Source organism: Larus michahellis, chromosome Z, assembly GCF_964199755.1.
Source record: "Larus michahellis chromosome Z, bLarMic1.1, whole genome shotgun sequence".
NCBI classification, from domain to species: domain Eukaryota; kingdom Metazoa; phylum Chordata; class Aves; order Charadriiformes; family Laridae; genus Larus; species Larus michahellis.
Genome location: NC_133930.1, coordinates 30,546,287 through 30,574,206, shown reverse-complemented (window position 1 = coordinate 30,574,206; position 27,920 = coordinate 30,546,287). Strand labels below are relative to the sequence as shown.

The 27,920-nt window shown below is 39.3% G+C and overlaps 1 protein-coding gene across 1 annotated transcript in view; it reads right to left on the bottom strand.

The window, feature by feature from the left end:
• Positions 1–27,920, bottom strand: part of SLC1A1 (solute carrier family 1 member 1) — a 55,870-nt gene that overhangs the window by 10,800 nt on the left and 17,150 nt on the right. The window contains exons 3-8 of the mRNA XM_074570219.1: positions 9,467–9,559; positions 7,526–7,640; positions 5,306–5,348; positions 3,354–3,461; positions 1,791–1,975; positions 732–839 (exon numbers count right to left, since the gene is read on the bottom strand). Coding sequence (XP_074426320.1) covers positions 732–839; positions 1,791–1,975; positions 3,354–3,461; positions 5,306–5,348; positions 7,526–7,640; positions 9,467–9,559 — 652 coding nt within the window. The remainder of the gene's footprint in view (positions 1–731; positions 840–1,790; positions 1,976–3,353; positions 3,462–5,305; positions 5,349–7,525; positions 7,641–9,466; positions 9,560–27,920) is intronic.

The following is a 27,920-nucleotide window of genomic DNA, read 5'->3' as shown; positions in this document are numbered from 1 at the left end:
CAGGTGTAACCTCCTCCACCCCAGACTGTTCTACACAGCCAGGGGTCTAGGAAAAGAATAAAAAAATGTTTTGATGCCTGGCTAAGCTATTCAGACAGCAACTGCTGCTTTTGCAGCTTCACCAGCTACCTTTGCCTTGAAGGAGTAACTAAAAAACAGTGCAATCCCCAGGGCTTCTCTTGATGTCAGCTGCATGCTCTGCACTGAGGTGGGAAGGGATCAGTTTCTTCTTTGGCATCATTTATTGTGCACTGCACTTACTATGCATTTGTGTTGGGCAGTGGAGCTGTGCCTGTGCTGGCACCCCTTGGGCCCACGGGTCCCATTAAAGTTCCCAACTTAATCCAGATATTTGTGTATTTTCAATAGGCTGTCAACCCCCAATAAGCCATAATTCACAACCTCACTCTTTTCCAACTTCTTCTAGTACTGAACAGACACACTACTACTCTGAAAAAAACAGTGATACTATCTGTTTCGGCACCAAGCTGAGAAGATGAAACAATGAATACAAGAAGTGCCTTTGCTTTTTTTTTCAGAATGCGAGGCAGTGACTTTTTAAAACAAAACATGCATTCAGCAAAACATGCATTCAAAACATCCTCACATAATTTTCACTGACAAGAACTTTTGTCTCTGATCTAGAAGAGGCTGGGTGTTTTGGATAACTGAGTTGTAACCAACTGAGCTCTAAAAATTGCACACAATTTCATCTTTAAGAAATCACATACCCACTTAGTACTGTAGCCATATAGAGACCCAGTTTACGAAAGATTTCCCAGTCCTCAACTTCTACTATCTTCCCAGCAACTAAAAACACAATACCAACTGGCATATACCTAGAAAGCAAAAATAAAGCAATTAAAATATATTCTCAGAAATATCGTGTGCTCACAACTGAATAATTTCTTGCACAGTACAACTTTTTACAACAGATAGAACTTTTTTCGTATTGTATTACACAACTGAAGATTTCATTTAATATTCTGTTATACAATCAACTTCATTCATTTGCAGCAAGACTACATTAAAGGTGATGAAAAAAAGATTAGAAAATCAGAATGAATGTAACCCTATGCATAGTCTAACAAGTACTGTATGACCTGCTGTCACAGAATACATAGAAGTTGGGAAGGGGTGTGGAATTTGCCCTACTGCAGCAACTGTTTATGCATAGCCATAAGCTTACTTAGAAGTGGAAGTTCGCAGGGTTGAGACCAGTACCTGTGCATTCTGCAATCATACACAGATGGGAAAGGTCCCCTGTGCATACACCAGCTGCCCTGCAGCAACGGGGCTATATGTGGGCCACCACACAGGGTAAGAGTGATTTCAGTGTGTTGGGGTAGTATAGTCATCGGTGTGTTGCTTGATGGAGGGGGCTCCAACCGCTAGTAAACTGAGAGAAGCCACGTCTTACAGACATGAATAGCTGCACAGGCTACTGCCTACAGAAAATCCAAGGCAAAAATCAGGACTTATGCTAGCACCAGCTCTATTGCATTCCTTTTGGTACCAGAGAGCAGGCTATCATAAAGACAAGTTCAAGTTCCTTCTGTTCCAATAGGACTGTTTCTTTAGTATATAGTAAGCAGACGACCTGTCTCCAATGTCCTCAAAAGGATCAAATTCTGCAGAAAGGAAACTTTTTACCAGCCTTTCTTATAAAGTTGTTTGCTGTAAAGTCCTATACAAAAGCAAACATGAAGTATGAGTCTGCTCCTACCTCTTCAATGGCAAAACACTCTTAAAGCAGTTGTTAGAAAACGCCAGTTTGTCCTTGGACTTACCACATAATTATCTGAACTATTCTCATCGTAGCTTCATTCAGTGCATTGAAAAAATCCACCAGCACTTGTCCTTTCTCTCCCATTTTCCCAATAACAATTCCAAAAACAAGACAAAAGACGATCAACCCCAGCACATTGATGCCGTTGGAATACATGCCCACGATTTTGTATTCTTGGGTTTTGTTCTATAGAGTAGATTCAAGAGAAAAAAGTTACTATCTGAAAACATAAAATTTACTTCGAAGAGTTCTAAAGTGAAAGCATACTTACTTCTTTCTTTGAAAAGACAGAGACCTCTTCCCCAGTCACTCTATTCACTTTCTGGCAGTGCCAAGTGGGTAAGTTCAGGAACTAAGGTGGAACTAAATTGTCTTCGAAAGCTTTGTATTTTAAAGCTGTGCAAGGACCTGACCAAACCCCACCAGGGTATAAAACACCCCTTATAGATTCTGACACAAAGTATGGCAAGTTCTAGGAATCTGCAGTCATGCCTTCAATATACTCAAGACTTACTCCCTGCTGTGAAGAACAAAACACAGCTGATGTAGAATCTTTGTGGTTATTTCTCAGCAACTTGAGGGTTTGTGTCTGCATTTAAGATAAATAGTCCATTGCATAAGAACTGAGACAATGGTGCCCAATTTTGCCCCAAGTTTAAAATCCATTGTTCATCTGAAATCAGTGAAATTGCATAATTTATAGCAGAATTGGATGCACATCACATATAAATCCTACTAAATAGGTAGATATTCGCACATTCCTCTGTGTTTGTGCAGTATGAACATACAAAGGAAAGGGTGCAATTCTTCACTACATTGTGCTTCAGGATTTAATTAATGTCTTTTCATATAGCTCCTGTTCCCATGCTCTCATTACTGTGAGATGAAATTTGGAAGGAGTATAATAAAATGTGTACTGATTTGGTACTGTTAATAATTCTGTTTTCATATTATTTTGAATTCATTTCTCCGTCTCCTCCAGTGTAATTCTGGGCTTTATAAACTCATAAGCTTTCCACACCTCTAATCAGAGGCTTGTTAAACTTCTCACTTTTGTGTCTTTGCATTCTTTTTTGCAGAGTAACAAACTATTAATTGATAAATGACTTCCATTGTTTTGTTTTCCATTAAGAAGATTTTATTATGATTTTCCATTACTTACTTTATGCAGTGCTTACAGTTATCTTATTGCTGCTCAAACATCTCCTGCTGATATACATCTAGCCTTTCCAAAGTGATTGCTTTCTTTAATTTCTCAGCAAATTGATGATTCATTAGCATATGCATTTAATGGAGTATATTAATGGATTATTTTCTCACATCACCTATTATCTTTGGACTGCTTAATTACCAGTGGAGTCCTCTGGTCTTCTTAAACCTGCTTGAAGATCCTCATAATCCCTTCTAGCATTTACTTACTAAGTTTTGTGCCCTTGCTAAAATCTATCTATGTACCATTCCCTTCCTTTTCTCAATCACTAACCACATCAACTGAACGAAATTATTCTATGTTCTTTCTCCCCACTTCATATATTATGAAGCAATACAACAATAAAGGTCTCACCTCCGAAGCCTCTGCTGTCGTCGCAGCTGTAACAGGTTCTTGTGTAAATGTGGAGCTATTTTTATCCAAGCCAGTTGTAGCTTCAACTTTTTCACGTTTGGTTTTATACTGGAATTTTTTTTTTTAAAAAATAGGAGAGCTTATTTAGAAACACAAGGAAACTGAAGAATGGACAAAGGCATAGCCTTTGCCCAGTAAAAATAAGGTAAAAATGAACCAATCAGTCTTGAAGGCAGAAAACATAGACAAACACCTTATTTCCCAATTCATGTAAGCCATCATGGTTCTGTATTTCAGGTGCTGTAGATCAAACAAGGGATTCACAAGTAATATGCTATGAATTCCGCTTCCCAGGCTCTTGGGTACCCTGTGGATCTGCTGCAGTCTCGTGGGCGATGAGATACAGCTCCTGACAATGGCAAGGGGACCTTTTGCTGGGACAAGCAATCTGGAGAGAATTGCTGACAGCCACCCCAGGAGAGGTCTGTAGAGCAGATCCACCTGATACAATCAGACCCCTGGTAGTGTGGTTATCATAACTAATGACATTATATAAGGCAAATAATCATTCTTTTTGGCTGAGCTGTTCACTTTTCCCACCATTATCAGGCCCTGAAGGTCCTGTGCACCAAGCAGAGAAACCAAACAGATTTTTTTCTTCCTCTCCCTAACAGTCTCAAGATTGCTGGGTGCCGGGCTGACTACTCCCCTCCTTACCAGCTTTGAAGGTCCCAGGCACCCAGCCAACTTGGTGTTGTTGATGACCCTGACAAAGAACGGGGAAGCATAACAGACCCAGAGTGTCCAAAAAATAAAGCAGTTACAAGTGCTAAGGGGGAACTGGACCAGAACTGCCACTGGACAGTGAGACCGGCGGATAGGGATGCCTCAACTGTTGTCTGCTTCCTCCAGGGATTGAGTGACTTGTATTCCTTTATATGGTTTTTGAGTCTAGATTATGATTGTTTTGTTAAGATTTGACCCAACCTGCAGAGGGTCCAGGTGATTAGAAACTGTAAGCTAAGCAGTGCTATTATAAAATTGTACTACACTGATTCTGCTTATAAATTCTGTGCTATACTAATCACAATATCCTGTTAGAAAATAAAGCCTTAATTGTAACTACCTATTTTATGCTGTCATCATTCTGCCAAGGATCCCTAAAAGAACCTCTCTGTCCCCTTAGTGTCAGGTGATTGTAATTAACATAAGAGAAAAACTACATGAAGAAGTTTTATAAACTGGAAATATATTCAGTGCTGTGCACAGCAGGACACTTAACATCATTTCCTGGGAAAGGTTAACTACCTCACTTACAAACCTCGGATAAACTGGTAGGCAGCTGCTGGGGAAGACAAAAAAGGGAAGCAGAGAGCATCACAAAAAATAGTTGATGTATTTACAGATTAAACTGAATCTGAAGTAAATCTGATATACAGACAACAGTTTCCTACCTCATCTTGCAAGTCTCTCTTTTTCTGAAAGATATCTCAAACAGACTCTACTGGCTGCCTTTTCCTTAAGATGGAAATGGGTCCGGCAATGGACATTAGATGTGAGATACCTTGAGGTGAGGGCTAAATTACACAGATTTCATCAGACACTGAGGGTTTTTAAGAATGAGGAAATAGATTTTCCTGACATGGTTCTTCTAACTGTCTGTCCCAGAAGGAAAAATCTTGTCTTATACACTGCTTGGTTTCTGCACCCAGCTCCTAAACTTTGTCTTTTTGCAAGGGATGATCAAGGACTTAATACCTGATAACAGGGTGTTTATCATAATCGAAATGAAACCAAGACGCCTTAAAAAAATTCTTTTTATGGGAGATTAAGATACTCTTGGACTTGTCAGAAATAAATATTACGTGACATAGTTTTTGGGGACATAAAAGAAGAATAATTTGTAGTTATCAATGAAAACTACAGTAGCAACAAGGAATGTTCAAACTTACCTGCTGAAAACAGGCCTGGACAAGGTTTTCTGGGAACATATTCCTGTTCAAAAAGTAGAGGCATTTTAACATTATAGTATACTAAGAACAAGTTGTTTATAAAAACAAAATGATAAAATATGCTGCTTGTGTTCCTTTATCCAGAAAGCAGTGTATTTAGCACCATCAGTCCAAAGAAATTAAGGGTTCACGACTCCCAGTGATCAGTTGACTGTTGAATTTTTGCGCTTATTTTTCACTATTTGACACGTCTGTTGGTAAGCTACTAAACCCAATGTTTTTTTCCACTGCTGCATCACCTCCATCATTTGCATGAGGAATACAGGATACACCATTTTTACAGGATTTGTCAAATATAGGCAGAAAAAACCACAAACTGTCTTACAAACACTGTGCTTGAAGAATCAGATATTTGGTGTACCCTACTGTAGTTTTCAATTCAGACATTAGTCATGGCTGATGGAAGATTCCTATGTGTTGTTCCAGGGTCAAGAACCATTTTCACACATGGAAAAATGGGAAATTAGATCAGAAGCAGTGCAGTCCAGTTGTGTGACTCCCTTCCAACACCAGATTTCAAACAATTGCAGGAAAAAGCATTAACTAGGTATTTATTGAATACCCAAGCCAGTGGAGAAAAGGGCACTTATATATTGAAGTAGAAGTCTTTAACTCCCTTTAAGATCTTTCACAAACTCTTGCCTTTATTTTTTAAGTTTTTAAAGCAAAATTTCTTCAAAAAGAAGAGTAGTTTGTACAAGCCTAGGAATTTCCTTAATCTTCACCAGACTGTCTGGATTTGAATCTTAAATCTGATGAATACGAGTACGTAGGAAAAGTAATTATAATTCCTTTAAAAGATAATTTCAGATCTCAAACTTCTAATTTACATTCTTACATTTGTTTACAAGAAGTTGAGCTATAAACTGTAGCAAAAACCCAAACTACTCTGAATTACAATTCACACCACTTCTTACTACAGGAAGGCTTTTTTCTACATGGAACTATATTAGCCCTGTGATTATATGTGGAAATGTTCATGTGGAAATGTTCATGTGGAAGTTACTGGTAACAGACTGCATTAGGTTTTATAATGCAGCTGATTGCACAGTTCCCCTCATTGATTCCTGGGCAAGTGATCATGAGGAATGAGACGAGCCACCCAAGGAGCTGCCATTCTGGTCACACAGAGGCTGGGAAGAGCTGTGGACTGTTGCACACAGGGCTGTGGGGTTGAGGACTGTTAACTGTCTCACATACAAGCCTCAGAGAAATTGAGTTATTCTCGAAGAGGTCTACCTTGACCCATGCTGGGGCAGAGATGACAGCACACATTTGTTATTAAATAGGACAGTGACTTTTGCAAGGCAGATGTACACATGTACGTATATGTGCATGTGTATATTTTACAAAAGTAAATCTGGAGTTGCATCAGCAAATGCCAGTCACGTTTCCTGAAATGAAAAATGCTGAGAAAGCCAATTTTAGATATGTGGCAGTTGATTCTTACACGATAGATTAAGTATAAATTCTACAATAAGAAAATAGTGGTCAGGAATAATGACACAGAACAGAGATTAATTGCAGCTAGAGAGAAAAAATAATCCACAGAAACATTTTTGGGAGAACTACTTAGCCACTATTGGAAATGCAGCCCTCTTTTGTGATTTTTTTCTAATTCCTTAAACATGTTAGCTCTGAAAACCTGCTCAAGTCTTCTGCAGACTTTTCTAGGGGTTTCCTTCTTCTAATCAGTTTAAGTATCTATCATTTTCCAGGATGCTGATGGGGAAGGACTCATTACAAGGTTGCCTTAGATACTGGTGATGGAGCAGACTTGTTGACCGTGCAAATCTAAGAAAGCATCCTGCCTGAAGGAGAGGAAGCACAACATTGCAATTTCAGGTGGTTGTCTATGCTGGATGACACAGAAGCTGACAATCAGTAATCTGCCAACCATTCAATCCTTTCTGGATATTTTCTTCTGTGAAGAAGGGATTTTTTGTTGTCATTGGTTTATTAACCAAAGTTTATGCTGTAAAGAGATATTTTTTTAACAAACCTCTTTGAATACGCTCTAAAATGTCTAACCTGTTATTCTCTCCTTACTCATCCAAACAACATTATACAGCATTTTTACTGTATTACTCATTACAACTTTATTTGTATTTGTTTGGTCTTCTGCAACAAGGGTATGGAAACTAAAAAAGAAAACCTCACCTGATGAGATCCAGCATGGCATCAACAGTACTGACTTCTGGGGTATTGCCCACTCTGTTGATCTCATTTGCTTTTTGAGTCACTCCGGGTTTGATGGTCACAACTAAGACAATCCCTGCAGAGGGAGAACCAGAAGAAAAGCTCACAGTGCAAGCAGAGGCATTGGTGCATCCTGCCTCAGTGTATCCCGTGTAGGTAAATTCTTAATCGGCTAAACTCACCAAATGCTTTCCCTGGGTGCTCATGCAGGGCTGTTCAGAAAAGGGAAATCCACAGGTGGTGTCCTTAAATGTGCGGGTTCCCCCAGCACAGGAGCTACTTGCAGCCTTGCTACTGGACTCGGGCACTGTAGCTTTGTTACCACATGTACGGTACTAAATCACTACTTCTCACCAAGAGGGTAAATTACTGCAGCTGGGCTTCAGCTCAAGTGTTCTGCAACTTTTGCATGGTGATATTTTGAATTTCTATCTACCTTTTCCCTTATACAGCTCTTCTTGTTACTAGCTTTCAGATATGAATACACGTGCATTGTCCTGTGACCCCAAAGAACAGGATGTTTTAGTAAAGCTAGTTAGCAATAAAGTTACATAAGAGAAGGGCTTCAGAAACAATTATGGGCAAGAAATACTATCTCTGAACTTGTGAATACTGAAATACATGACAAATTTTCCTAAATGGTGTAACGACAGTGATACATTATTCTCAATGGTACAACCTCTAGAAATTAATCTGGCTTTATAAGTCTGTATGTCCTCTCCTATAAAGACAGGCTGAGAGAGTTGGAGTTGTTCAGCCTGGAGCAGAGAAGGGTCCGGGGAGACCTTATAGCAGCCTTCCAGTACCTAAAGGGAGCCTACAGGAAGGATGTGGAGGGACTCTTTGTCAGGGAGTGCAGTGACAGGACGAGGGGTAACGGTTTTAAACTGAAAGGGGGTAGATTTAGATTAGATATTAGGAAGAAATTCTTTACTGTAAGGGTAGTGAGGCAGTGGTACAGGTTGCCCAGGGAAGCTGTGGATGCCCCTTCCCTGGAAGTGTTCAAGGCCAGGCTGGATGGGGCTTTGAGCAGCCTGGTCTAGTGGTTGGTGTCCCTGCCCATGGCAGGGGGGTTGGAACTAGACTATCTTTAAGGTCTCTTCCAACCCAAACCATTCTGTGATTCTACGTGATTCTTCTTCTATTGTTAAATACTGCTTTGCTTTACGAGTAGGCAACATCCGATGTACATTTTGTCCTTCAAATAAATACGTGTTTCTTTTTAGCGGGTGATATCTAGGCACAGTATTCACTCAGGCTCAACAGAATACAAAGATGACACAAACTACATGACATCTGACAGAGGAGGGTTTAATTTTATTTCTTATTTAAGAAGGCAGGCTGAAGATGTTTGTTTATGCAAATATGGAAGGCTGTAGAGAATGAACTTCCTGAAAGAGGAGATGTGGACCTCAGAGAGGCAGGAGTAGAGCCTGGCAGTGACAGAGGGGACACAAACTTTTTAGGAAGGAAATGAGACAACAATGAAAGCAATATTTTTTGTCATTCTTTCAGGTGAGACACATTATACATTCTCGCATCTGAGAATGAGCGACAATCTATCATTTTGCTATTGAGGAAATTCACCTTGTAGTTAAGGCTGGCCTTTGGTGTTCATTCAGCTTTCCCACTGCTGGTCACTTTTACCTAAGCAGACAGCTCCTAGTCTTCCCTGAGCTGAAATGTATGGTGAAATTGCCCGTGGCTTCATATTGGATATGAGTACAGCCCAACTGTGAACAGTGGGACTAACTTCTCCCTGTGTCTGGCTACAAGTATGTCAAGATGTTTTGTATGACTCTTCCTTCCCATCCTGTCTTGGGAAATTAGTAATGTCACAGTGCTGTGTACTTGTAATTAGGTGATGCTGAAGATTTAAAAAGTTACAGTATCACAGAGTACCTAGTATTACAGCAATGACTGTAGTGCAGAAATAATATAAGACTGCTCGCAAACCAATCTTCCCAGAAACGCTGGAATCCAAGGCAGCAACACCTGTAAAAAGAACCACAAAAACAAAATGCTAAAAAACAGTCTTACAAGAAACTTGTTATTTTTGTAGAGACAATTATTTATTGTCTCTTATTTCTATGCAGCAAGTTTTTCCTTTTTCAAGATATTTCTGAATACCTAATTTACAGTTGCACTTCTAAAAAATATCTGTAGCAGACCAACATATTTGCTTTTGCTTCTTTGCACAAATCCATTTTCCCTGGATTTTTCCAGGAAAAAGAGGATTGAGCTCTTCTGATTCCCTGATGCCAGCAATGAATTAGACTTCTTTGGCTTATGAAGGTATGTTACAATTTATTTCCATATTCGTTTAAATAATAGCTTCACTTTCTTCATATCTGTAACATTTTGGCTTTAAAATGAAAAGCCATGGGAAGGGAGCTGCTCGGGGTTGTCTGTGCTCAAAAGCACAGACAGACAAGTAAGGCTCATTCCTGGTGAAGGCTCATTGCCTTCATTAACAGGTTTATGTTGGTTTTTTTTTTTGACTAAAGCTTTTTTGAAGTCCGGGCTTTTCCCACTCCTCTGCCTGTATCTGTCACTGCCAAGAACTGAGGGCAGTTTTTGTTAATGGAGGTGGGGAAAGTGCTGAGGCAGGTGTTATACTGAGGTCAACTTAACTCCTGGCAACAATATTATATCAAACTGCTCATGAAGTATTTTTTAATTGTTTAAAAGATTTACTGTTATATCCGTACACATACAATTCAGTAACCAGGGTAAAATGAGCATGGTGACTGTAAAACTTGACTGTCTATAACCCTGCTAGTTAATAATTCACTGCTATCTCCTTATCGTACATTTGTGATCCATTTATATTTTTATGTTTATTCAGTCAGATTATCAAAGACTGGACAGATTCCCTTGTATAGGAAAGCAAAAATACCACGATGATATTTAACCTCAGAGAAGCATGATTTTGTAGAAAAAATGAAGTTCCAAAAACTAAGGAAGAAAAATCAAAAAATCTTTCTGAAACAAATGTAACTTATTGATCTTTGAGCTCAAAACAGATCTTAGCAAGCATACTTTAACCATGTGTTGATGTCTCTTTCCGAAGGTATATTAACAGCAGTAACAACTTGTGCCTAGAGCATTCATATAATGCCTTACTTGTTCTGTTAATTGTTATTCAAAATGCAAACAGTACTGGGAGGGGAGAATGAAGGTTATTTTATTTCATCATCTATTTCATTATTTTGGGGTCTTCCATGGGACAGCCTATCATCAGACTCACTACAGAAGAACTACACATACACGCAGAAATTATGATGTAAAGACTATGTCACTTGTACAGCAAATTGTGATAATAAAAGAACTATTCATATGGCAAGGAAATACAGACCAGTGCACAGAAAAAAGCAACACCACAGCTATTACAGGAGGCTGTCAGTACTAAGGATATTGTTCTAGGCACAAACAACAGAATGGACACAGAACCTAGGCCATAATTTTTATTTCTCACCTTGGGAACTGTGAAAAAACAGGTAGAAAGGAGGAATTCTGCATTGTTGTGGGCTCAGCTGTGGAAATTATGGCAGTAAGAATTCTAGAGAATGGATAGTAATAAATAATGGGTGCTGTGGACAATAGAAGAGCTGGTTTCAAAGGCTGTCAATGTTGAAACTTTCGCACCTGATGTATTAACTTGGAAGACTTTACATCGTATTTTTAAAAGGGAGCAAACTGGTATTGCCGAAGGTCCATATCTTTTGATGAAAAGTTCATAAAAATCAGAAATCATGGAATTTTGTTCTCAAACCTGTTGTATCAACTGTCAATAGTGGTTAGATAGACAGAGGAGATAAGATAATAATCTTTTCATGGGATGGAGTGTTTCAAAGCTTGGCTTAAGATTTTTTTGCCTGAGAGCCTTGCTGACTCAGCCAAGAGCCTAATAATCACGCAAGATTATTTCCCTGGTGTACTCGGTTACAAAGATTCTACAATTAGTATGACATGAAGTTCCCATGACAGCCATTCTGCTGGCTCCAAATGAAATCCCTTTGCAAACTGTTCTGTTCTCTGGAGTTACAAAGGTATAATTAAGAGCAAACTTTGCCCCTGCGTTTTTAAACCGTGTAATGATCTTGTTAGTGAGTGAGCTGTGCTAGAATCCAGCTTGGGCTTCCACTGTCATGTCGGTGCTGCTTTGCTAGTAGCCACCAGTACACAAAAATCAGTCAGGCAGACATGACTAAGTACAAGTATGCTCTGGGGATGACAGGTGTGGGGTTTTGTGGTTTTTTTTTTTTTTTGAAAACTGCTGTACTCTGAAACAAAACTGCATTCAGGATTATGCTTCCATTTAGAGAATGAAGTAGCGTTCACCACAAATGCCACAGACACAGGTTTGCACCAGGTGCTTTGTGCTGCTAAGCTGCCTGTTTTCATGTTAGCTAGTTAAAAATAGGAAAACACTATATATAAAACAGATTTCCCTCCAGATATATCCCAATGTCATTAGTGAGGAATTGATAATGTATTGTAATTGATAGCTACTGGCCACCTTTTCAAGGCAACTGAAAATTAAATTTCCTTTGGAATAACATCGTGGCTTTATAATTTCTTTGGACGTAACTGAAAGAGTTAATGGAAGATGTATTAAGCAAAGCATACAAATAAGGCTGATCTGAGTTCCTGAGAAAACTTATTTCCCAAACTAAGATGGCACACACGCTACTCGTAAGCCTGTAGTGTTGTAAATGAAGGTAAGATCACAAACCAAATGTAATTAAACTTGGGTATCTATTGTGAAACTTCTATAGCTATTGTATGTGCTCTTTCCCTCCCACAGCCTATCCCCAAGTTTTAAAATGTTTAAATGGGTTTGAGCAGATAAACTGTAAACGTAGTCTACTGTACAGAATTTAAACAGGCATCATGGATTCTCTTCCATCCCTGGGTATTTAAAAAGGGAAGTATTTCAGATTAGCTGCTTAAATTTTCCTACAAGAGATATTCTAATTCAGCTACAACCACTGAAGCACAGAGTACCATTCTGTGGCTGTGATGCACAAGACTTAAGGGAGATGATCACAAAAGACACCAACTGGTATTAATATCTGTTAATCTATCTATCTCTCTGCAGAACAGAGTTAAGGTTTTACCATTTGAAGCCAAATTTCGTAATAAATTGCCTAGTATTCCGCAATTCAGCTTCCATGTTTTCAGTGTTACAGTCCCAAAGTCAAAGCTCTTTGTTCTGTTTTTCTCCTTTTGCACAATTTTCTCTAATTTGTAACACAAACACTTGTAAAAGAATAAAAAAGGAAACAATCAGTGAAATAAATTACCTCACATCTTCTCTTTCTTGTCCCAGGACCTCAAAACCCTACCAAAATTAAATGCTGTACTGTATATGAACCTTTTTTTTTTTTTTTGAGGAAAGGATGGAAGGATAAATATTAAGACTGATGTTAATTTTGTTTGACAGACTACTAGAAGGTATCAAAGCACAACAGGGATGAAGATACTACAGGACCCTCAACAGAAGAGGCACATACTTTTGGGTAAGATATGTAGACATCCCATTTTAAATACTGCGGAAAAAAGGAAAACTCTAATCCAGCTATTCCTCTCATTGCAATAACTTTTTTATTCTGTATATGGTCTTTTTTTTAACTTGAATCTTTTGGTTAGTATTTGCAGGAGCCTTATTTTTGCTATACGACTAGAGGATTCCCAGGACTTTCCTCTTTAAAAAATAACCAGACAGGAGGACAATATTGTGAAACTTGCAAAAAATCAGAAGTGGCAAAATGGAAAGATAACAACTGACCAGTTTAATCCTGTGTTGTGTTCAACTGCTGTTATTTACATGTGGAATATGTTGTGTTGCCAAAGTTAGAGAAAGACACATAGCTTCTACAATTCTTACTTTAGAACCTCTGTCTACCCGGTTAAGTGCATCAAACCAAGAGTCCTTTTAAGACTGGATGATAGCACCATTAGTCATCTGCAACTTTTGAAGTTCCTGTTCAAATTTTTACCACAGATGGGAAGCATGAATCATTCCTTCAGTTTCTCACAGACTAAAAAAAAATGAAACTTTAGTATAACACAAGGTTGCAACTTCATTAAAGACCAATATTTACTTATCTCTTTTCTGTCTGATGAGTGATTTTTTTTTTTTCACCATTTTGGTGTCACAGGGGAACAGAGAATGTTCCTAAACAAAGTAAAATTGGTGTCACAGGGGAACAGAGAATGTTCCTAAACAAAGCTAAAATTTTGAACGTGCCAGAAAAGCTACGATCAAGTAATGAAAAATCATTGAAATATATGTTTCAATGGTACTGACACTGTTGAAGCTTGATGCGAATCCAGGAATTTGATTTTCTAAACTTTTTGTGACAAACACTTGTCTGTCTTTGACTTGCTGCTTAAAAAGGTTGTTTTGGAACATTCTGAACACAAACCAGTCCTCAGGTTTTCTGTCTTTGTCCTCTCTTCTGCCACTCAGGACAACCCCGCTCCCATTGAATACAGAGTCAACCTCTCTTCACTGCTTCCAGATTGGTCTACATCTTTCTTATTGTTTCCTAGTAAATACAATAAGATTCTCAATGATTTCTGTACCCCCTTTAAGTTTTCAAAAACAGTTATTCAGATCTTTGGGAATACAAACAATGATGTATAACGTTTCAGGTAAAAGAAACCAAGTAGCTGATCAAGAAACACTCTGCAGCTATTGGAGTCCGGTAAAACATCCAGGCAAATTCATAGTCATCAACCAGCCTGATCTGACGCTCCCAAATGCCCCCTGAAATCTGAAATACTCACAGGTTTTTGTTGAGTAAAAATCCAGCTGAGATCTTTCAAATCCTGCACTAGTGGGCCAGTGAAACTGCTGTGGAACAGTGTAATTATATATCTCTGCATCAGATAAAGTACTGTAGATTTTGTAATATAACCTACAGCAACATGGCTTCACATTCCCTATCTCTGAGGCACTTATTCAGAAAATAGGGAATTCCTATTCTCTTCCTCTCCTGACACAGGAGTAGTGGAAAGTGCTACCAACTAGCCACATTGCCATGTAGCAATTCCAAACTAGTTGTAAGGAAATATCTTCCATCGCCTGTGTAACCACATCACAGACTGTGCTGTCTTTTGAGTGTTGCTGAGGCCAAGAGCTAAGCAGGAGGCAGAGATATTGAACCTGTACAGAGGTCGTGGAAATATCCAAGATCACAGCAGTTAATACAATGTGCAAGATAAAGAGCCCAGTTTTTTCAGTTTATAGCAATATCAAGTTACTAGATTAGACAAACCTCTGCAATGTGAAATTATTCTGCATCTGGAAATTATAAAGCTTTTTTATTGTTGTCTGAAGCTGGCCATTAACACAGACTTCAGAGCTGATGGCAGCTCCTAAGGAGCAACCTACAAAGTCAGGCAAACAAAGCAAGTACTCGTTAATACTAATATTTTCATTTTATTTAATGGAGTGCGGGAGAAGGATTCACAGTGCATTACTAAAACTTCCAAAGGTGTTGAAAGGTTATTATCCCATTAGCTCCTCCTCCTATTTTGGAATGACCTAAATTCCCCACATAAAATAGAAATTTCATGCTGGTATCAACATTTGGGAACTTCATAATAAAATCCATTATAGAACTACATTTTTATACAGCACGGAATGGACAACCCAGTCACTTATTAAAGTTGTTATCAACACAGAAAAATTACCAGCACTTGAGAGATCTGCTGTCCGGGGTAGAACACTTGCTCTGTACCACAGGTACCAAAACAGGTCAAAAACTTAAACAGTGTGATCCATGAATAATAGATTTTTTCTTCCCTCCGAGAAGTGTACAGTTGGAATAAATATTTTAAACTGAAACAAGCAAATCAGTGCCTAACATGATCAAAAGTCAAGTAAAGAAAAAGCTCTCTGTACAAGATGATATAGCACTGTGTAGTGTGGTTTGTATCAGAGTTCACTTAGGAGGCCTGTACGAATGCAGGTGTCCAATGGCTTTAGCACGAGGTATAGCACTGTAATTCTAGAGTTGTTCACTGTGCTTCATTAATCTGCGGGTCCTGTGATATCTGGGATTGAAAAGGGTTGCATTAGGAACTGGAAACAATCACAGGGCTCCTCTGACTTCCAGTGATTATCATTCTACCGGTTCCCTATGGGGTTACAGCTACATCCTTGGAGTTGTCATATCATTCTACAGAGGTGTACCAACTGAGCACAAGGGTTTATGCTTCCAGGTGTTCTTTTTCAATACATATGAGAGATTACATCTACAATTTGGTGCTGTGATTGACATGGTGCAGCAACAACCATACCTAGACACCTTGGCATTTTTTTTTGCTGCTCTACAAATTTCAAAGTCATCATCAAGTGCATCTCCTGCAGTACTTCTTAGCTGTTTTCAAAGCTTCTGAAGATCAACAGAAGCTGATGGGATCCATTTCTTCCACCATCTCAATTCATCTGCATGACAAATTGGTCATTAAGATTAATCAGCAAAAGGCTGGGCTGTTTACCTGCCTTTGCCAATGCTGCTACACTTGATGACCAAGATGTGAGTTTTCTCTGTACAAAGATCAATGCCACTTAGGCAGCTCCTAGCACTGGTGTCAGGCTCTTCTCCTTAAGTGTGACTCAGTGCCAGGGGGAAGAATCTGGCTCAAGGGCCTTCCATGTCCACACAACTGCCAGCCACATCATGGCTTTCTCCATTAGTTTTAGGAGCTAATCACATTTCTGAGAAGAAACAACTGAAGTATGCCACACCCCAACTGTACACAATTCTCTCAAGGTTCTGAAATTTAATTCACTATTAAAAAAAAAATAGCAATAAAAGTTCCTGAAGAGTAGAATGCTATGGCTTTTACACCTTCTTATCTATGACACAATGTTGATTCAAGGACAAAATGCGGTTCTAAAACTGTTCCCAAACGCCATCAGCCTTATTGTGTTAAATGAGACATTTCTGCAGGTGCTACAGGAATCACTAAAGAATTCTCAGCTTCTGCCAAGCATACATGTTTTAATTCTTTCCTTCCATCTTGGCTCTTCTGGTGGCAATGTGCAGTCACGAAGTTATAGAAGTGATACGATGGACATACAGGATATTCTATCTGTGATAGAACAAGGGGTAATGTCTTTAAACTAAATTAGTGAAGATTTAGACTAGATATAAAGAAGAAATTTTTTACTATGAGGGTGGTGAAACACTGGAACAGGTTGCACAAAGAGGTGGTAGATGCCCCACCCCTGGAAATATTCAAGGTCAGGTGGGTCAGTGTTCTGAGGAACCTGATCTAGTTGTAGGTGTCTCTGCATATTGCGGGCTGGGGTTTGGACTAGATGACCTTTAAAGGTCACTTCCAACCCAAACTGTGCTATGATTCTATGATAGTCAGGTTCACATAAAAAATTTTTACAGAATGTTGCAACAGACATATGAAAATAGAAAAACATAGGAGAATATTAAAAAGCATATAGAGAATTTCAGTAAGCAATCCTTCTAAGGGGACCACAATGTTTTATATAAAAATAGCAGTGTTGCTGTATTGCCGGGGTGCCCTATGTTATGCGTTGTTGCAAAAATGTAAGATTTACTCTTTGAAAAATACTAGGGGTGAATAAAAAATAATGAAGCAGTGCAGACACAGTGCCCTTGATAAATGGATAGCTGTCTGAAATGCATGAAGTTACTTGGCTTTAAAAGATGGAGCTGGGAGTGTTTCTAATTTAAGAAGTGAGCGATATCAAAATTTCAACTGCACCTGACTGTCATATGACCTCTCTGTTCTAATTTGTTTTTTGGAATGTCATTTACCTCTTACTGACCATTCTCATTTTATCCTCTGATCATCACAGAGCCGTTGGTCAAGTCCCAGCAGCAATCTTTCTTAGAGGCAAGTCACCATTTCAAATTAAGTTGCCATACTTTTCTTCTACTTGCTATGGGAAACACTGCTAAAATTAAAACAGTATTTGGCCTATACCTTCAGAAGTGACACATGATTTTTGCTTGAGGAACTGAACACCAAATTCTAGCTAAAGTGTTTATTTATGTAGCAAGCTTATTGCTTATTTTCTTATTCCTCTATGTGTCTAAGAGAATCCAAATTTGCATTCTTGTTTCATGGGCAACTGCCAGCTCTAATCAGCTACTGCCAGGAAAGGAAGGAATCTCACACACATAAGATCAGATTTCATCCTACTTCCATGTAAATTTTGTCATTGTTTGACAGTTGGGTGATGGATACAAGTAGGAAAGTTTCTTTTTCACAACAGAATCACAGAATGGTAGGGGTTGGAAGGGACCTTTGGAGATGATCTAGTCCAACCCCCCGCCAAAGCAGGTTCACCTAGAGCAGGTTGCACAGCAATGCATACAAGTGGGTTTTGAATATCTCCAGAGAGGGAGACTCCACAGCCTCTCTGGGCAGGGAAAGGTATTCTCTGCTGTCCTATGAATTCGGGACAGTTCATAAACATGAAGAGATCTTTGGTTTGGAGAGATCTTTGTGCTCAAAATGCCTGGCATCGCCTATGCAGTCTCCCTTGTAACTCATCAGTCCACAGCAATTCTTCCTAAACAAGGACACAGGTTGGAGTCATGCTCCCTGAGACTCAGAAAGGGTATGAACAGACTAAATGTTAAATTCACCAACTAATCTGAACTTTTTTCACCCATCCAGTCTCTTGGTGATGTGGCTATATCCACTTTTGACACCTGCTTTTGCAAGGCAATCCCACCACTACCTCTTCATCTCTTGTGCAAAGAATGCTCTTCTCAGGGCTTCTGAAAAACAAGGAAGAGTACCAAAGCCAGCTGTCCTCCGTCCTTTTGTCCTCAGCCCAGTATTTCATTTTGTCCTTGGCCTACGCTCACCTTTTGAAGGGAAAACCATGCTGTATTCACTTCAGACAGTAAGAGCTGCAGGGGGAATCATTGTAACAGGAGTGAATTCAGATCTTATACTTTATAGAAGACGTCTTTGACTCATCTGTGATTTTTCCCTCTTCCCATTCCAGACTCTGAGCCTTTTCTCTCCTATTCTGCCCTTTTAGTTGGAATGATCTTGTTGTACAGGTTTACCCTGACTTTGAGTAATCTCACTTTCTTCATATTCTCCCTGAAATCTAAGTTTACAAATAAGGTTCAACAAGCATTCCTGTTGTTTCATTCCAAGGAATCGTCTCTGATCAGTGAATCTTCTGCTCTTTTCTCTTTGCTCTGTGGAATTCTGTAGGGAATGCAATACTGCACCCCTTGCATATGCACAAGACTGTCAGGACCAAACAAGTAATTCACTACTGTCTACTGAAATACCACCCACATTCAGTCAGCACAATTCTATGTATGACTGCACCATTCAGCTGAGACACAGGACTTAGATGCTGCTATCTGTTATTACCTCTAGATCATCCTCAATCATCTTTCACTTGATAAGCATCTCATACAATTTTATTTTTTCCTCCTGTTTACTGTGTCATGGGGCTTTGAATTATCTTTTCTATCTAGTCTTCCACTAGCTAACTGAATGACATATATAGCTAATTTCATTAGAAGGACAGTTCTGAGTCAGATGTTGGCTGAGAAGATCAGATAATGAAGAAGCTATGACAAATGGAAGCTACAAAAACACTATGAATATGCAGTCTCTCAAATGAGATTTTTGGTGACCCACCACCTCTGTCTTAAGTTTTTGTGACCAGAATTCTTTCACTCCTATTCTGTCAGTCACCCTATAAGAGCAGTTATTTTTTCTTTCATTGTTACTGGAAAGGAAAAGAATTTCTATGATAGCTTGTAGCAATTACCTTTTCAGTAGACTTGATAGAAATTTAATTAATCCCTCTTCTTTGGAGCAAACAATTGTTATTCTACAAGTACTGTTGTGTAAATGCAACAGAAGAATGTCTTACAAATTAACTGAAAAAATTAGCAAATGGGGGAGAAGGCGGGAGACAGGAGATGCATGCAGGTAATGAATAAGCATCTCCTAGTGCTATTTAAATACCACAAAAAATTTAAATCAGAAAATTCCCAATTCCTTCTTACATGATCTAGTGAGATTACCACTGGATTAGCATGATAAATATTGGTCTTCTAACTTTGAAGAGGCATTGAAAAAAAAATTTTTTAAAATTTTTTTTTTAAAGCAAACTAAAGCATGGAATGCTGTAATAGTTATAAAGTATATTCCAAATACTGAAAGAGCATGTCCTGGATTATTTAGGATGGGGTTGAAAAAGTAGCTGTTATGAACGTTTATAAATACCAGATAGAAATGTAAGAATAAATGGAAGATGAATAGCTTATGACAATGAAAGGGATGAAATCATTATAAAATGGAAGGAAGTTCAGATAAGATGTAAAGAAAAATTTCTAATCCTGGATATCAATTTGCTAAGGGACTGTTGTGCTGCCCTATAGGTAGTTGGCGCAATCAGCATTGCAGCATTGTATTATGATCTTTCCCTAGACAGTTTATTGGACTACATGCATAGAAAGAAGTTATTTAGTACTGCCTTCCATTCCTCTTATTTGCAAACAGTATCACTTGTAGGAAAATTTTAATTTTCCTCTAGAAAGCTCTTAGAGGTTATATAATCTCATGTTAATGGTTTTTCAGAAGAGACGATGTTCCTTGGGTGGAATATAATAACAGCTTATAAGGAGCGAAGATGACACATCGATCTGCCAAGATGGACAGGCTAGCAAGATTCGTAACAGAAATCAGATTCAGTTCATGGATGTAGCAGAAATATAGTCACTGCACTGCTGCAGGTGAAATATGTATGGAGTGAATACAGAAAACACGGAGTACTGAAAGTACTTGATTTACCTCAAAATTGCTGGTGGTAAAACATACAGGTGACAAGTTTTTGCTTCCAGACTCTTAAAAAGAAAACATGACATTACATTTTTTAATTGATCATGGTATCCACACACAAGTAAATGGGATAAAAAAGTGAATGTAATCTGTTTTTATAGTGGAATTGTTTGCGTCCTGAGCTCCAGAACAGAAGAAGAGAAGACACTAACTCACTTCAGACCCATCCACAGCGGTACCACCAGCAGCCCCCAGTGATACGGCTGGGACAGGAGGCAGTGAGTGCCAATGCTGTAGAATGGCTGTTGTGTTGGGGCTTTTTGCCCTTGAGAGCTAACGGTAATCATGCTCCATGAACCAGAAGCGCACTTCAAAGTTTTATTACTATAATTTAAAACCTTAAATAATGTAGGGGCTGTCTCAGTTGCATAAGGTCAACTGATATTGATGGGAAAGGAGCAGTTAACTGTGATAGAAGTAATCCGAAGAGGATGGGCACAAAGCCTTGTCCATTAATAGCCCATGACTCTGCAGTCCTCCCTGCCTCAATGACTGCACATGGACAGCAGGGACAGGACCTCCGGCATCCCGCAATACAAGTGAAGGCAAAACTCATTAACAGTAGTGCAACGTTTTCTGTCCTTTGCACAATGTACATGATACAAAGGGACAAGGTGAGTTTCCTGCCTGAGCCCAGGTAACCAGTTTACTGATACTATACAATGGACTTGTTTTCTCAGAGGTTCTTGTAACTTCAGAAACATAGAAAAGGAAGAGAAGAACACTCAGACATCCCAAGAGACAGTCTCTGAGTATGTTAAGCTAGATCAGGGATTCCCTAAGGCGTGGAAACTAGTGTGTCTGCTGGTGATGCACAGGGACTGTTAAGGATGCCTCAGTCACAGACCACCTCTCAATAGCTGCGCTTCTTGGGCTTGCAGAAATGGAAACTGCTGAGGCAGGTACCACCCCAGCAATGGTGATACCAAACGAAAATTGATTTGGAAGGCCTGCATTACAGGAAACAAAATAGATTTGTTCTCCCACTATTTCCTTGCCTCTGCTCTTTTACAGTACTTTAGATCTGTGGACATTTTATATGTAACAGAACTGGCAGGTCTATTCCTGAGCATGGGAATAGCCTCAGTGTGTTTCAACTTCAATTACTAATATAGTCAACAAAAAAAAAAAGGTTGTTCAAGTCTGAATTGTTCTGACTTTCAAAGATAAACATGAGAAGTAAGAACAATCTGATTAATAATCTACTCTGACTTTTTCTCTCACATTTTGTACATTTTGGCTCCATTCACCAAACTCGGCGGCACTGTGATAAAGCAAACTAGTAACTTCCCAAACATAGATGCAAGGTAGGAAACTGACGTTTTGATTTTGAACAATGGAAAAGAACAAATAACCTATTCAAGATACCCACCCATGAGCTATGATTCAACACCCTTTTTTCACAGGGAACGCAATGGTCTCTGCAAATGGGAAAAGTCACATAGCCCAGATCCTTCACTGGGACATTTTCCTCTCTCACACAGTTGTAATAGGTCATTGGCGACTAGAATAAGCCAGATTTGTTGTGCAATCATTATCTTTGTACTACGAGCAAGAAGTCCAAATAAAAGAGTGTGCAGTTGGTACTGGGAGGATGCTTCAGACAGAACTGCAGCAAAAATCAAAGCAGGCCCTGGAGTAAAGGAATAGTTTATTTCTACAGTCATGGAAACGTAGTGGTTGGAGCATCATCAGACCCACAGCAAGGCACATATTGTATTTATAGCTAAAATACAGCTGCCCTCAGAAAGGCAACTGGTACTGTCATTTTTCACTGTTCCTCAGGTATGCTGTGTGTAACCTACAAATACCTCATCAATTGCTTTAAGGAATTTTGGTGTTCCCCATAGCACAAATTGATCTGGCACAAATTCATAAGCCAGGAAACTCCCATGCATCTGTTCTAGCCTCTTTGGAGCTAGCCTGTGAAGACCAGAAGTGTCAGAAGCATAAGGAAAAGCGTTACTGATGTCTTGTCAGGGAGAAAAGACAAAAAAATGTGGGAGAGGTTATTGTAGAACTTAGATCATAGAATCACAGAATCATAGAATCATAGAATGGTTCGGGTTGGAAGGGACATTAAAGATCACCTAGTTCCACCCCCCTGCCATGGGCAGGGACACCTCCCACCAGACCAGGTTGCTCAAAGCCCCATCCAGCCTGGCCTTGAACACTTCCAGGGATGGGGCATCCACAGCCTCCCTGGGCAACCTGTTCCACTACCTCACCACCCTCACAGTAAAGAATTGCTTCCTAATATTCAATCTAAATCTACCCCCTTTCAGTTTGAGGCCATTATCTTGTGTCTTACCATTACACTCTCTGATAAAGAGTCCCTCCCCATCTCTCCTGTAGGCCCCCTTTAGGTACTGGAAGGCCGCTATAAGGTCTCCCTGGACCCTTCTCTTCTCCAGGCTGAACAGATGTTGAACAGCTGATAAAATCATGAGATCTGACAAATGGACCTGCTGTGTTATATGTCACGTCTTTTAACTCAAAACATGATACAGAAAACAGAACAGACATGATCGCTACAGAGATAAGATTTCTGGCATTTATGGTTAACCCTGTAAACATCCTCAAAGAAAGGTCATTTATCAGACATGTGATGCCAGCTTTTAAGGGAAGTTTTTGACAGAAAACATTGTAGCCTTAAAGAAAGACCTCTACATCAAGGTCCTTGGCTTGTAGTTTGAAAATCAATAAGACAAGCAGGCTGAAACAACCCCAGCTTAGAAGGAGTGATTAAAGAGAGATGGGAAACAGAGCCATGGCACTTCGATAGGATTTGGAGGGCTGGGAGTGTTGGGTAAGATCCAGATCTCCTGACCCTAGCTGCTAACATGGGAATCAGGTGCAAGAAAGAAGGCCAGACTGGGCACGTAAGTTTCCCTAGCTTGTACCCAAATACAGGGGAACAACTGTCCAGGAAACTGGACAGTTGTCTCCAGCCTAAGTCCTCTTGCAACAGAAAACAGATTTGCAAACATTTAGTGCCCCCTACATACCATGTAAGTCTCAGTCCATGAAAACGAAGGCTAAAGGTGATTAAAGGGGACTAGTGTGCTCAGTATGCAGATGTGATTAAATATACTGCACAACTCTACAGAATTTTCATTCTCTGAATGAAATTAGACTTGTGAATTTCCAAGACTTTCAAAGACATTTTTAGGCTTTTAAGTACTCCCAGAATGATTATATTTAAGCCTCAAAACTGCCAGGAAGCATACAAGAGATTTCTTTCAATTCTTCCTCCCTACAGGGCATCTAAAAATAATGTATTTTTAGTATTTGGCTAATCATTTCTTCTTTTAGAGCATTACTTCAAAGAAGTGGATTTGGACTGTGGAGTATTACACTCGGTACAGGTGTAGTTCTGGATGTCATAGCAATTGTCTTGAGTAAAACTCTAGGTTTTTGATTTTCATTTTTCCCATGCCACTACAGGAGGAAAGAGAAAATACAAATAATTCCTTCACATGAATGATGCATTTGTGTACTATTAGCTAATTTGAGGGATAGAAATCTCATGGAGATCCAAAACAGCTAGATGTTTTAACTGAATTATCAGTGGTGGACTTATGGGTCAGAGTAAATTAAACTTACATCTGCCATCCATTAAAATAATTATGAGAAGAGAACAATTAAAATTCAGCTCTGAGGTAGACTAAGAATAATTTAAAAGAGCATGGCACTACTCAGACTCTTCTGTCCCCAAAGCAAGGTCTTATTAACCATCCTTTTCAAAGTTTTCCAAACAAAAAATTGCTTAGTGCTTACGTTAGTTTTTTTACTAGGTTACAGTTCAGCCTCCAATTAGGACAGTAGAAAAATTCCCCAAATTGCAATTCATACGCTAAGTAAAATAAGTATGTAAACAATGATTTCCGTCTTTTGCGCTCTGAGGAATTGGGTTTGTAAAGGAAAACCACATTCTACAAAGCCCTCCATTTAACTAACAAGCGATAATTTTGCCTTTTCAATTTGAAAATAGACTAAGCATGTTCTTACTCTAATTGAAGAAGTCAGTGAGAGTTTTGCCACTAAGACACGATTTCCCCCAACAAGTTAAAATAATTCACAGTTTAAATTTTGCAGAGACTCCTGGAATCTCAAGGACTGATTCCTACCATTGCTGTCTTTGCTGTGGGCTTAATTTACATCATCATGCCCAAACGGACAAGGATCTGGTCACGGGACATGTATTTGTACATAGCTCACTGTCTCAAAAGCACATGTATAAGTTCATGTCTTTCAGGATGAGACATTACCTTTTAAGACATTCTAATCCTAAAAAAGAAAACTACAGATTGCACTTTCAATAACGTCTTGATGATTCTTGTGCAAAAATGTTCCAAGTCACCAAAATCCAGTATTTTGACATGACATACATTCAAAAAATAGCCTCCTGTAGGCATGAAAAATTCCAAGATGCCTTTGGACCCAGCACCACAGTCTGGTTACAGTTATGCACCAAATGAGCCATTGCTGTTGTCTCTGTGCACACTCTTAGCTTGCAGCAAAGGCACAATAACATGACTTAATGTTCAACTTTCCCTCATAGTGAGCTAAGTAGCATCCTCTTAGCTTGTGAACTAATAGGATAGTCATTCAGGTCCAGCTGATGTGTTGTCACAAGTTTTACTGCAGATTAAATTATTGGGGCCCTAAATGTCTGCCACTGAGCATGTGGAACATGTACACAGGTCTAACAGCTGTGATCATCAGATATAAACCCTATAGCGTCTGCATAATATCCCTCCTCCTGAGGAGGTGGGCATACTCAGAACACATCTGGTCCCACCAAAGACAGCCAGCATGCAAATTGTGGTGCTATCCTTGTATGTTCTGCATTTAGTCAATAATGATGAGGTTACTTTTGAGGAAAACACTTTTGTGTCTCATTCCAGGGAAGGTTCACAGACAAATGTAGAGAGATGTGCCCTTGCCACTAACAGTAAGGTGCTTGTCTTGTTTACAGGCATAGCTGAAGACACATCCTGGATCCTCCTTAATTTTTTCATTCCTCTCCTTCTTCTATTCTTTACAGTATTTTTTGAAAGCGTGAATTTTGCTTTGGTGCTAAAATTCAGAATCACAAAGAGGTCATATCGTCTATGTTGACAGCATCATGAAGAGCACTGCCAGCATGGGGAGGGAAGTGATCTTTCCCCTAAACCCAACATCGGTGAGGCCACACCTGGAGTACTGTGCCCAGTTCTGGGTTCCCCAGTACAAGAAAGAAATGCGCTTACTGGAGCAAGTCCAGCAAAGGGCCACAAAGACGATGAAGGGACTGAAGCATCTCCTATATGATGAGAGGCTGACAGAGCCAGGACTGTTCAGCCTGTAAGGTCAGGGGGAACTTATTAATGTGTATAAATACCTGATGGGTGGGAATGAAGATGACAGCCGAGCTCTTCTCAGTGGTGCCCTGACACAAGGGACAATAGGCAAAAACTAAAAAACATGACATTTCATCTGAACAGGAAAACACTGCTCTACTGCGAGGCTAGTCAAACACGTTGCCCTGAGAAGTTGTGGAGTCTCCAAGCTTGAAGATATTCAAAACCTGACTGGACATGGTCCAGGGCAACCTGCTCTAGCTGACCCTGCTTGAGCAGGGAGGGTTGGACTAGATGGTCTCAGGAGATCCCTTCCAGCCTCAACCATTCTGTCTGACTCTGCGTGAAAAAGGAAAAAAAACTAGTGTGCTTTATGATTACACATAGGCTTACTTAGTCAATTCAAATGTACATTTCTGATGCTTGGAAGGTTACCATATTTCTTCTAGAAGAGGCAAAACATCTCATCAACATCCTGAAGAAGGATGCAGGTGAACAGTGAAACGCATTATGCATGGACATGCCCGGTCCATTTGCTTGTCACGCATTTCACCGTTACTTGCACACAGGCAGATAGTGCTTTTGCCTTTAAGAGCAGCAAAGCTTTACATATTCTACTGAAGTAGCGTCTGTTCTTTATCAGTCTTGTTTCCTTTTTCTTGTCTAAAAACCTAACACAGAAGTGGAGAAAAAATAAGGCCTTCTTTTCTGTGTAAATTGGATAAGATAAGCAAGGTCAGAATCAGAACACCTCGTTCTCAACTCTGTATATGAATTTAACTTCTGAAATCTGCAATCTTTGAAATCCAAGCTTGTGCTAGTTTACGCATACTAGAATGCTAAACATTAAATAGCAGCATAATATTTTTAACAGCATGATTCTTGTTTCCCCTCGCAAGTGCTGGACTGGGACGCATTTAATAAATAATTCATTTCATGGTTGTCCTGATGATAACATTTATTTCTGAAGACACAGGCCCAATTTCACTCACAAATAAAAGCTTGTTCAAAAAAATAAATGTATTAGTCTTATCTTGGCAGCTTTTCCTGAATCTCCTGTCACAGACTCAAGTTCAACATGATAAAAGTAGAGTTCAGTTTTCCTTTGCTTTCTGTCTCATTTTCTCCTTGATATAAAAATGCTGCTGCCCTGTCTATTAATTAAAACACCAAACACTTTTTATTCCTCTCTCTGTTCTTCTCTCCTTTGCATACTAACAACTGTTCCATCTCCCTTCAATCATTTGGACACAGCCCTTGACTGTTTTCTGCTGCCATTTCCCATTCTGCCTCTTGAAGCTTTCCTTTCTGGATGTCTCCATCTTGCAGCTCTTGACATTCTCCATTTCAATTCTAACATTGGGTTCCTGTCACCCTGCATTACAGATATGCCCCAAAGACCCTGGCAGATTTCCTTACTTAGGCTCTTCCTGTCCTAGGCCCACTTTGGGGTGCATTGCTGACATGAGTGGTATTTTTGGCCATGAACTTTGTTTGAGGAGCTTGGGAGTTTGTATTCAATATGGTATTCTTGAAAGCATTTTCATAGCATGATCGAAATCCACCTTTCATTTTCTGATGCTCTTCTTTTCTGCAAATGTCTGATACGTTTCCACGACCATCCAACCAAACAACAAACAGCTGGACATTAATATATTCCCAAAATAGAGGCTTTATGGAGATGAAAGGGGACAGTATAGTGACAAATGTGTCCTGATTCATTGTAGGAAGGTAAAAATAGTAACAACCCCTGTTCACTCAATAAAGGCTTAAAGAATAAAGACAAATTTGTTTGATTTTCTTTACTTTTTTTTTTTTTTTTTCCAGAAAGGGTATTTGACATCCAGTTCTGCCTCTTTGCTTTGGGCTTGCTCTGGGAAATCTTTCCATATCTTTCCTACTGGGTGAGCTGCTAGCAAATTCTAGCATGCCACGGTGGGGTTCCAGCCAATGACTTGCTTGCTTTTTCCAAAAGAGGGAAGCTTTGCTCTTCTTTTCAGAACCCCTTCCTGGCCACACAGTATCCCCACTCTCTTGCACTTCCCCAAAACTCCTTTGAACCAAGCATGCCAAACAGATTTTTTTTTAATTCTTTTCCCTGCCTAATTTAATAGTTTTCTGTC